General features: G+C 38.9%; 1 protein-coding gene across 4 annotated transcripts in view; it reads left to right on the top strand.

Moving 5' to 3' along the window:
* Window positions 1-12,328, top strand: part of LOC136884875 (hrp65 protein) — a 300,770-nt gene that overhangs the window by 44,999 nt on the left and 243,443 nt on the right. For all 4 annotated transcript variants that reach the window (XR_010861427.2, XR_010861428.2, XM_067157168.2 and 1 more), the window contains exons 3-4: window positions 1,698-1,916; window positions 2,094-2,264. Coding sequence is in view for 2 of the 4 variants with exons in the window: in XM_067157168.2 (XP_067013269.2) it covers window positions 1,698-1,916; window positions 2,094-2,264 (390 nt within the window). In the remaining 2 variants the exon portion in view is untranslated. The remainder of the gene's footprint in view (window positions 1-1,697; window positions 1,917-2,093; window positions 2,265-12,328) is intronic.

Genomic DNA, 12,328 nt, shown 5'->3' with positions numbered 1-12,328 from the left:
GGATTTCAAGTCTTATTTTTTTCGTATACGTTTTAAATAATAAATGTTTCAGCATCTAAAGATCCATTAGTTCTGTATTTCATGACTTGAGTGTAACTACTGAGCTCAAAAAATACTTTATTTTTGCTCTCTGTGACGTCAGACCAGTGGCGTATGCTGGGATCAATTGATGTAGATGTTGATTTCCATAGGGAACCTAAAATATTTGTCCTGAATGAGTAAATTTATAATACCAATATAATGGTCCGTTATTGGACATTATAAATTTTCCAGCTAACTCATTCTTGGTTGCCTGAGTTTCGCCCTCGTGTGCTAAGTTAGGCTCGTCATTTGGGACTTAGCACACCACCCAAGACGCAAGGCTAGTGCATACCGTGGAGGCCACGCAGGCAACCAAGAATGAGTCTGCTGGAAAATTTATAATGTCCAATAACGGACCATTATATTGGCATTATAAACTTACTCATTCAGGACAAATATTTCAGGTTCCCTATGGTAATCAACATCTACATCATTTGATGGCCAGGCAGGCATCTATTTTTGGAAATGAGACATAGCTCTCATAGTGCATTGGTACTGATGGTGGCTTCAAATAGCCTATGCGGATCCCAATCCACTTTGACAGATTTTAATTTTCGTGTTCATTAGTAAGGAATTTAATTACTTCGTCTGTATCCATAACTAGGCTATCACAAGACAAATATACATTAAACTTGGCAGTTTCGCATGATTATGTTCCTAATCCAGATACAGGCTAGAGATTCATGCAACAAATTGGCTACACTTCACAGTACCACTCAACACAAAATAAATTTCTAACTTCTGAATGGAATGCGAAATACATGCCCAAACTGGCTCACAGTCCTTCAGCAATCTCGCTGCTAACCAGAAAGCAAAACTGAACATTCCTGAGGCTAACGGCTTGGTCCCTAAAGGTGCAACTTATCCTGTGAAGTTAAGGAATACAAGGTCTTTTCTCATAGTCGCGCAGCTGTGGTGACTGCTCTTACCAGAGTTGGAAATCACGTTCTTTCCACAACGGACGACGAATAACTTATTTAGTACTAGGAAAAGAGTGGTCGTACTAAGTGGTAAGAGCAAAAATTCATGAAGAGGTATTTTTATAGAGATTTAATAGGATGAGAATCGGCACTTCTAATTTACGACGTGCTAAGCGGGAAAACGTTACTCAGGAATGCACTAGCGAGATTTTGCTGTAATTGCAATATTACAAGCTGCATAATACTCTGAGAGAGGTATGTTGCATTTTTTTGTGGTTCATTCTTCTTATTTGAAAATCTCTCTGTAATTTTTGAAGGAAATTTTCGTTCCATCAAACTTAAAATGAGATGATTGTTGAAACCAGTATGGTAGTGTTCTGGGTTGGAAACTGCAAGTACTCCCAGCTTTATTTCTTCTGGTCAATTTTCCCTATAATGTAGCCTCTGAATGGTTTAGGATGTAAATTTCTGGGGTCCCTCAATTTTCTGCAAATAGAAATTGCGAGCGCTAAAAAGTACTGAATGATAAAATTTTCTGATTATTTACCACATGGTTCATATCCATGAAAATTACTCTTACGGTTGTATAAACGTCAGTCTTTCTTACTTGTAATAAAATGTTCATGAATTATGTAAGAGTTTCTGATTGAGTTGTTGTGATTCATCGGTTAATAATGACCTTTCTTGTGTTGGTAGGATCGATTGAATGAAAGACTCGCAGCGTTGTCCGCTCCCACACATGACTTGCCCCCTCAAGACCATTCCGAGAAGAAATTCTCTGGACGCTGCAGGCTGTACATTGGCAACTTGACGAGTGATGTCACAGAGGAAGAAATGACCCAGCTGTTCTCGCCTTATGGTGAGGTTGCTGAGCTCTTTGTCAATAAGGAGAAGAATTTTGCTTTCATTCGTCTGGTGAGTGCCATGTTATGTTAGTTGTAATCAAGGTAAAATAGGCATGCTTTGTGCTTATTAATTTGGCTGCATTTAAATTGTCCATACTAGGAAAATTCTGGAATTATGTACATTCAGTAAAATGGCTGCAGGTTTAGTTAAAATTGTATCTGTTTTTCTTTTGGTCTATTTTAACAGGATTATCGTGCAAATGCAGAAAAGGCCAAGAGGGAACTTGATGGATCGTTGAGAAAAGGCCGAGCATTGAAAGTCAGATTTGCCCCACACAGTGCAGCAATCAAAGTGAAAAATCTTACTCCATGGGTTACAAATGAACTACTTGAGAAGGCATTTTCAGTATTTGGAGAGGTGAGTTTTTATACAGTATGCAGAGTTGAATTGCACACGCCTGATTATGATATTAGCAAGAGTTTATTTTATTGAAATGTGAATGTCATTTCATGCATGCAATTTAATTTAAAGTTTGCCAGGATTGAATTCTTCTCCTTACATTTTGATAATCTCCTAAGGTGATTTTGTTACTTATCGTATGGATCATCGGGGTGTTTTTTAAATTTTACTATATTCTTCCTCAACTTCTGATTGAGCAGCATGTTTCAGGTCTCATCTTAGAGTAATATATTCAAACCACACAACGTTTGTCACTCTTCCTGCAATTCTCCATGTACAGAGTCCGTTATAGCGAGAATTCATAACGGCGAAAAATTTACTCCCTATCACGGATTGTCGTTATATCCGATTTCTGTATAAAAGTCGGAAAACCCTTCATGCACTTTAAAATCGGTATGAAACGGCAATCGGTTTGTTCAAAACTTGCGTTTCTGCAGATGATATCCACCCTACGGCTTACTTGTTTGTTATTTTTCGTAATCCAATACTACGTGAAAGTGTGTTTAATTTCATTCTGAAAAAATATAGTACCGTATTTCTCCGAATCCAAGATGATCCCCACTTTTCCTTCAACAAATTTAAATCGGGCTCAAAAAGTAGTTTGTTAAATCATATGAATGCCTTATTGCACAGTAGGCCTACGCATTTTTAGAATATTTTTAGATGCCGAACATTGACTTTCATCACGCCGTATTTTTCTTCCTTGCGGCTGCACAATTATTCTTTATTTCTGCGAGTTTAAGGACCATTAACTTAATATTGGCATCATAATGCCGAAGAGAACTCGTTGAAAATTTTCCGGCAATATCTATTCTGTGCGTCTCTACAACGTTCCAACAGGAAATTATTCTTGCTGTCTATGAAACTGTTACTTTTACGCAGCGTCAGATACAATCGGCTACCACTACACGCACGTCTCACTTGTCGGGTTCAGCCATATTCAGCGGGTAACGATGTATAGGCCTAATCGCGAACATTGAACGTCAACGAGCAAGTTTATTGCGCCATAGTATAGCCCTTGGGTTTTTCGTGCACATACCTCACAATTTCAACTTAGACTTCCTTAAAGCGTCCTTGTTGCGGACCACTGAATGAGTCTTTTGTATAGTATGCATTTTTTTAGCTCTTTGTCTTCACGCTAACGCCAAATATTGGCTTTAGGCCTATGCCATATTTTCTTGCGGCTGCACAATTATTCTACATTTCCGAGTGTTTAATAAACATTAACTTAAAATTGGCATCATAATATCCACTAGAACTCCTTGAAAATTTGCCCGCAATACCTTTTCCACATATCTTTACAATACGACTATCCACAACGAAAATATTCCTGCTGTCCATAAACTTCAATTTCACTAAGCGCCAAGTGCAGTACAATAAACGCGTTATGACTGCCACTGAGTAGCCATGGCTTTTCTAAGAATTCGAAGGGTCGCATGTTTTTATGCCATTCTGCAGATTTGAGAAACACACAGGCACTGTACAACCCGTTGTCACGGCTAGCGATGTGTAGTTAAGAGACTGTCGTTTATTGTCAACCAGTTCTGTGTGCGAGTGAAAAAGCAGCAGCTTGGATACCGCGGTAGTTGCCAGTGGTATCTATAAACTTACTGTTAGGCCGCAAATGCAACAACCCTCGAGTTTTTGCATGATATTTATACACTATCACTCCAGATTTCTGTGGCATACTCCTCAGCTTTGTTCTTCAGTCAGTCACCTAACCTAACCGTATATGTAGCCTATCATAAAAACATATTTGAAACTCGTGTAGAGAAGAAACATCCTCGCGAAAAATTTACATGTAAATAGCCGTAACTAGACGCGAGAAGATATGAAATATCCTCTGAAATTAGTGATGTACTCTGCCATATCTTGAGGTGTATCACATTCTTAATTTCCGTATATGACATTAAAATTAAGATATCATTTACTTCAGTCTTTATTTTTGACGAGTTAACTGCTATCGGCCACGTTATTTTCGCATTTATTACGAAAACGTGTTATCCTCTTTCATTTCGAATTTTCTTTAGAGCAGCAGTCAATGGGAATTACTAATCAACTCAACATCGCCTTTGAATGTCAACGAGAGAGCTCGCAAATGCACAAAGTGAGAAAACTATACCGTACCTACGATGATCAATCGATTTTGTTACAAACATTTGTTTTCTTATTCAAACGTTCACGTATACTAACTTAACCGTACTATACGTATGAAAACACACTTAAAGCGCTAGTAGAGAAATTATACCTTTCTCGCCATAAATTTTCATAATAGCCTTTCCGTAATTTAACCAGACGCGACAAAATATAAACTAACCTCTGAAATCAATTAAGCACTCTGCCATATCTCGGTGTATCCCATTCTTACTTAATTGCAGTATTTAGCCTCGAAATTAGCGGGATTTTAGTCAGCCTTAATTTTTAACGAGTTAACAGTTATCGGACACATTATTTACGCATTTATTACGAAAATATGTTCTTTCATTTGAAATTTTCTTTACGGAACAGCTATCGACGGATGTTACTAATCGACTCTGGCATCGCCTTCGAATGTTGACGAGAAAAATCGTTAGTGCACATAGCGAGGAAACTATGCCGAAGGTAATCGATCACATGCAATATCATCGCTGGGGTGCATGAATATCAGTAACGGAAAAGATCACGCGCGCTTAATTGCTTGTAATAAGGGATGTGTCAGTGACAAGAGTTCTCGCTTTAACCGAAAGACGATACAGTTTAATATAGGAATTTTGAAGGGACAGAAAAGTCGCCGCTATAACGGAGTTCTCGTTATATGCCGTACTCGCTATAGAGGACTTCTACTGTATTTCTTTTTTCACTACCTTTGTTAACTTCCTACAAAATACTTCATCTTAGAATTTGCTTTATTTTTCTGATTTTTTTCCCCCCAATCAGATCTCGATATGTAAATTTAAATTCACAATTAAGTATTTATTTATTTTCCACCTAGTCGATACAATGATTGCTTAAGGCAATTTTTAATGGTCAAAAGTGGTACACGTTTTGTATATTATCAACATCTTCAGCCACATAACACTGTTTAGATGAAAAATATATAAAATTGACAAAGTAATGCATGTTAATTTTAAGGACACTTCCTCTAAAGCATTACTTTGTCAATTTTATATATTTTTCATCTAAACAGTGTTATGTGGCTGAAGATGTTGATAATATACGAAACATGTACCACTTTTGACCATTAAAAATTGCCTTAAGCAATCATTGTATCGACTAGGTGGAAAATAAATACTTAATTGTGAATCTATTGAGGTGCGATACAGACCATGAAGCTGATTTTATGTAGTGTAAATTTAATGCTACCACTATCCTATTCCCTGAAATTGATTCATTATGCAGACTAATTTCTAGGAACTTACCAAATTTTACAAAGTCCTTAATGCCTCAGTGTTACGGGAATTCTGATTGGACCTGAAGGAAACTTTTTCTTGGTAAAAATTATTCGGTAATAAAGTTTTAACGTCTTTGCTTCAATAAATGCAGGGGTAGAAGAAAATAGAAATAATTCAGTAGCCAGTCCCTTTTTATCAGGAGCCAGCACATTTTTCGCAAATATACATTATGGACACCACAAGTTAGACTAAGATCAAGCTACGTATTATTTTTGAAATGTAGCCTTAAGTAGTATAGTCTCAATTCATATGAGAATGGAAATGTATATTTTATGACATACTAACCCAAATAATCACCAGTCACCTTCAAGGTCAGCGTCGTTTAAAATTACACTACATGTTCCTGTTTGATTTCCCACCAGTAACATTCAACTTGCTTAACAATGCAAACAAACATTCAAAATCAGTGTAGGGTCTTTTTTTTAAAGTATGATAAGATGCCATGAACAATGCATTCATATGCTGTAACGTATTAGCATTCATTTTCTTGACGCACCTCGCTAAAAGTGCACATTCAGGATTTTTCATGAAATATTCAATCTCCTGCCGGCCCCGCAATGTAGTGGTAGTGTGCCTGCCTCTTACCGGAGGCCCCGGGTTCGATTCCCAGCCAGGTTACGGATTTTGACCTGGATCTGAGGGCTGGTTCGAGGTCCACTCAGCCTACATGATTACAATTGAGGAGCTATCTGACAGTGAGATGGCAGCCCCGGTCAAGAAAGCCAAGGATAACGGCCGAGAGGATTCGTCGTGCTGACCGCACATCTCATAATCTGCAGGCCTCTGGGCTGAGCAGCGGGCGCTTGGTAGGCTGTTACGCCATTTTTTTTTCAGCCTCCTGACACTTCGAGTGAGGATAGGATTTTTTGTATGTTTTAAACGTTTTAAGTTTAAATGGTCCTGAAAATCCGGATACACCAGGGTGCGAAATCAGAAATAAATCGGGAGGGGGGGGAGGGACATAGGGTTTAACTACTAGTGTTTTTTCAGGCAGTATTTTGTGGGGGGGGTTAAATTTCTCCTGTAATTTAATTACCCCCTCCCTCCTTCCCCAGACAAATGTAAATTGTAGATATTTTGTTGTTATAACGAGAATGATAAACATTAGAACATTATTCCAATCAGCTGAGAAGTTTTGAGAGACGAGGCGCGATTTGTCCTGATTTATTGCTTTATTAGTGGAGCCTTCCTCTATCAGGGCTAAGTTTTGACTGAAAAAATTTGTCGGTTTGTACACTGCTTAAGTGAATATTGTCCTATTGACTACTTATCGGAAACACACCCTTTCTAAGAAGTACAAGAGTGGTGTAAGCTCGAGCTACTTAGAGAAATGACAAAGGAGAGCTTCAAGTAATTTATATTTTTCCCGAGTTTCAGACGGACTTGTCAGAGTGAAATATGAATTATAGGTTGCAGGTCCGGATTGCCACTGCTGGATTGTTTTATTGCTGACGGTCTGGCAGTCACTTGAATTATTGCTGATGTTTTCATAAAAATATGTGCAGTAAAAATCATTAATTTCAGTCAAAAATTATGTGTTATACATTTTCCTCATAATTTTATAATGAAAGAATCTCCCCCTCCGGGCAATTTTAGTGGGGGGGGAACCTTTGAGATAAAATCGTCGGTGGGGGGAAATCTCTCCCCTCCCACCGCGATTTCGCACCCTGGGATACACCTTTAGAATGTTTTATCGGCAATACTACGAAAGTTACTGCATAATTTACACTTCGTAATTCCTTCTTCATAGCACAGCCACGGTAGTCATTCAAGCTACGATTCTCTGCATTGTGTATCATTCTCATACTTCTCTGAACCAGTAACATTCAGCTTGCTTAACAATGTAACCAAACTTTCAAAATCAGTGTAGGGTCTATTATTTTTTGCCATGAGCAATGCATTCATATGCTGTGACATATTAGCATTCATTTTTTTTACGCACTTCGCTGAAAGTGCTGAAATTTCAGTTTACCTGAAAATTGAAATTTCGACATTTTTGATGTTTGACCTATCATTGGGGTAAATACCATAAATTTCATGCTGGTCATTGTCGTCCTGAACTCTACAGACGGCACTTCCATCAAGTGTTTCCTCACATTCCCTCGCTTCTGTATCACTTTGTGTTACATTTACGGGCCCTACTTACGAAAAAATCTACAAGAGTACACTGTTTGTTACTCGCATCAGTCAATTTGTGCGGTTTTGTTAGTTTCATTTTGCCACTTTTCTCAAGTATAGCCCAGAAACGTAAAATACACCAGCGTTAAATGGCTTCCGAGTTCTGATGCTACGTTGCCAATTTTCCATAAACGCACAGGAATAAAAACAACAGTATTTATAATGTGCAAACTGTTCAATACCAAAATGCTGTAATTAAATTAAAGGTATAAATATTGTTCGGTGAAAATACAAGAATTGATAAACACGTCGTTCCGTATGTTCTAAATACAAAGATTCCACGGGAATTTATCAGCACTGCTTTGGCGGCAATAGTTAATGAACGGCTAGTCACGGGAAGGATGGCGGTAATGTAGTGTTTGTGGAATTATTTAACGTAGTAGGTCTCTGCATTTCTCCACAACTCTGGTCTGATCTTTGTACTCGGCTACCGATAGCTGATCATCTGTAATAGAACTCGATGCGTTACGATACGTCCACATGAAAGGATACTTGTTTGACGGGTTACGATATCTCCCATGACCGCTAGGCTGGACCGTGCAGAACTGAAACGTCCAGTTCCAAGGTACGAAGAGCAATTACAGAATTCAAGACTTCGTCAAAAGCACAGAAAATGTTTATTGCACATATTAGAATATATGAGCTACAGAAAAAAAACGTGAAACACCACACGCCTTGTTACTTTGCGGAGGTGCCAACTATTACGGACTGTCCGCAATTATTACGGATTTCATCCCACGATTACGGCATTACGGTCGAAGGGGACATTATTACGGAAAAAGCGACATTGACGCGAAAAATTCTACGAAATAAAGAAAAGAAACAAAAATATACAATTCTTTCGAGCATTACTGCTCAACCCTCCTCGTTTCACTGCTTGTGATCTGGGAGTTAACTTATTCGATCGCTACTTCCTTTTGCTACCCGTGAACGTAGTGAAATTCAATTTTAATGAAAGGAGCTCTTCTCTTCTCCAAGTAATGTTCTAAGTAATGTGTTCACAGTATTAAGTGTACCTGATAGTAACTCACCCACAGCAAGTTTTCAGTGTTGTTGGGAAAACTCAGACAAGTCAAGCCTACATTAAGCACATCTCCCATGGAATCACTTATTGTTCATAAGACGAAAATATCATCAAAAAGGGAAGGGTGCTTCAGGAAAACTTACTCCTAAAAATCAACTGCCGAGTGCGAAACAAGCTTCAAAGAATGTTTTATCATAGAATTAAAGGGTAGTGTGCTAATTGTATTGCGTAAACGTTATATAATGTTGAAAATATTGTTATTAGAAAGGGCAAAGGAGGTGTTATCGAAGAGAGGAGCATGCTTTGGATTAGACTCGAAAACTTTCTGAGTATGTGTGTAGGGGGGGGATGGCTGGAGGGTGAGGGGGAGTGATGTTCCTGATAACCCACTTCAAAGGTTGGCACCTCTGACTTTGTAAAGCAATGGGAAAGTACATGTAAGGGAACTCCGGATTTCAAAAAATAAATTTTCAGAACCGAATTTGAAAATTCAGGCGCCAGGTAAAAATTTTCAGGCGCCATGGCGACTGGGCGCCCGGTATTTTTCGACCCCTGAATAAATGTGATCAGTTGGTTACACTTCTTACATGTATGGGTATAACAAGCCTTGTTTGCCATTGATTAGATTGTACCATATCTACTCGTATATCAGCCACACCACTAATTTTGACACTGTTTGCATTAATTTTTGTGGTGGTTAAGAGCCACACATCCAATTCGTTGGCTTGTTGCCAGAATGAACAGCTGCAGTAACAGTTTGAAAGGGCCACTTCTGCACAGTTTGAACTCGCCCATGTGGTGCTTGTTAGTAAATATTTGTTATGGGGAAGGTTAGTGACGTTGCTTCAATCAAGATAAACTTGGTGAAATTTGCAGAAGATTAGAGCGCAATATGTCGTGGGTTTTCTGTTCATGAAAAGGGAGACATGGGAAAAGCTGCAAGTGGCATTTCATGGCCCAAAACAGGTAAAGTTCCTGAGTATTCAGAAAGCATTACTAGAATGGGTGAGATGCGGAACAACGGTTGCAGTGTTTCTCACGAAATATTGCAAATAAAAGCATGGGAAATTGCACGATCCTGTTATGTTCCGGAAAACTTATCCACTGCAAGTCGCGAGTCGGTGACTGTTTATGCGGCGGAAACTTCCTTGTGCCAAAAGATGCCAAACTCTTACAATAAACCTGACTTCCAGTGTTGGTTGTGAAGGTGCCATCCTCTTGCATTGATTATCACAGCTGATTCTCAATCAGAACAATTCACGGAATAAATGTTATCCGAGTGGACCCTTAGTTTAAGACTGTACTATAATAGTATAATGTATTTTCTCCCAATTTTTTCAAACGTAGACACACTGCCCCTTTGCAAGTGAAAGACCTACAGCGTCTGTCAGTTAGGAACTCAATGTAAATTGAGTAGCTTCCACGTACATTCTCATTTTTGTTTTTGTACGTTCGTAAATAAGTTACAATATCTTGAGTGCATCCGGTAAGTATTTTGTGAGAATTTCAACATGGGTGATATTACTCAGTTTGTAAAGCATTACTGTGTTACTGATTTGAGATTGAGAGAATTGGCTGTATGTGAGATGGTGGAAGATTACTTGAGCCCTGGCACACAGACAAACTGACGCAGGAACAGTGTGCTGATTTACTAGTTCCAGGCTGACTTACAAATTTGAGGCCAGATTTTTGGTTTACAAAGGAAAATCTATGAAGTTAGTTGCCTGTTGTAGTAATGTGCAAGTAAGCTTGTAAAGTCTCTTTTGAGCATGTGCCCTGAGTAGTTAAGTTTGGATTATTATTGTTTTAAAGGCACATGTGGACTTGTTTACAGTAATTGGACTGATAACGCAATCATAAATTTGCAGTTAATATTTCCACAGTAGGTAGTGCCTCGGAAAATGTTAGGGCGTCCCCTACCGAAGAAAGTGGAGAGGAACCATATTTGTCACTACCTGGTTACAGCTGGATAAAGGGAAATGATGTAAAAAGAGATATTATCACAGTGCACCCAGTCCGAGGGACATAATTGACCATTCAGTTCCATTACAGCCCTCAGTGAAGTTGTATTGAAATTATAGTTTTAACTATGCAATATTTACCATGCTTAATTTGATAGTTGTAATGGTCTCAGCTCGTTATGTTGTACTAATCAAAACCTGTACTGGCAATTGTGGTATCTCAAGGTTATTATATAAATACCTCGAATAATACTTTCAGTGGCTACAGTGGGGCTTCATGGCTACGTGGTTAGCGAGCTGGCCTTTGGTCCTAGGGGTCCTGGGTTTGATTCCTGCCAGGGTTGGGAATTTTAACTATCATTGGTGAATTTCGCTGGCACGGGGACTGGGTGAGTACAATTTCATCACGACACGCAGGTCGGCTACGCATGTCAAATCAAAAGACCTGCACCTGCCGAACCGAACATGTCCTCGGACATTACCGGGATTAAAAGCCATACGCCATTTCATTTCAGTTGTAAAATATGTGCCCAGGTCTTGGAAATTTGGTCTGCAATTTTTCCGCATAAGACTCCCCCCCCCCCCCCCCCCGATTTTGGGAGCTGATTTGCAAGGAACTTGTACGTACAATTTTAGAGTAAGGTATTTTATTTGTTTTCATGTGTGTAATTGCTCTTCCCAATGCCACGCTCGTTTCTCTCTACTATAGAGTTTCAGAGTGCCAGTTTTTGTTGGGATATATTAAACTATACCCTTTAGGAAACTTAACAGACTTTTTAATGTTTGTTAACGTGTCGACTTAGTGGTTACAACTTATTTATGTTCACAGAGGTGTAGTGGTAATCTGAATATTGAAACTTCCCTACAAAAATTCTGATTCTCCTGAAAATTAGCAAAATTTTCAGGAACCAGTGTGTCTCTTCCCTAGGGTTTAAGATCTTTGTGAATCACACTTCTTAAATTTTACATTTATACAAAGGTGGCCCAGAAAATTATGCACCACAATTTTTTTCTCAGTCCTCCAACAATGGTGAGAATGCGAAACAGATTAATTCTTTGATAGGCTCATTTGGGAGGACAGGCACAGAACGACTCGGCAGTTTGTGCGGGACCTATTAATCTGCAAAGAAATTGTGGTTGTATGAGTGTAATGATCAGGGAGTGCTCTTGATTACGCAAAAACCTGCTCTCGATGGGCTCTGCATTGTCTTACGGAGGAATATAAACATTTCTTCAGAGTTGCAACGTTTTGAAATTAGGGGAAGCCTTTGTCCCAGGTTGCGACAGGTGATGAAACCTGGGTTCAACATTTTGAGTCCAAAACAAAATGGCAATCAATGGAATGGTGCCATCCTGACTCCACAGGAGGAATTCAAGGAAACTGCTTCTGCTGTTACGGTGATGACTCTTTTGGGACTGTCATGGTCA

The sequence above is a fragment of the Anabrus simplex genome, chromosome 13, assembly GCF_040414725.1.
Source record: "Anabrus simplex isolate iqAnaSimp1 chromosome 13, ASM4041472v1, whole genome shotgun sequence".
In the NCBI taxonomy this organism is placed as follows: Eukaryota; Metazoa; Arthropoda; class Insecta; order Orthoptera; family Tettigoniidae; genus Anabrus; species Anabrus simplex.
The sequence above is the reverse complement of the archived record's forward strand: the minus strand, read 5'-3'. Positions and strand labels throughout refer to the sequence as shown.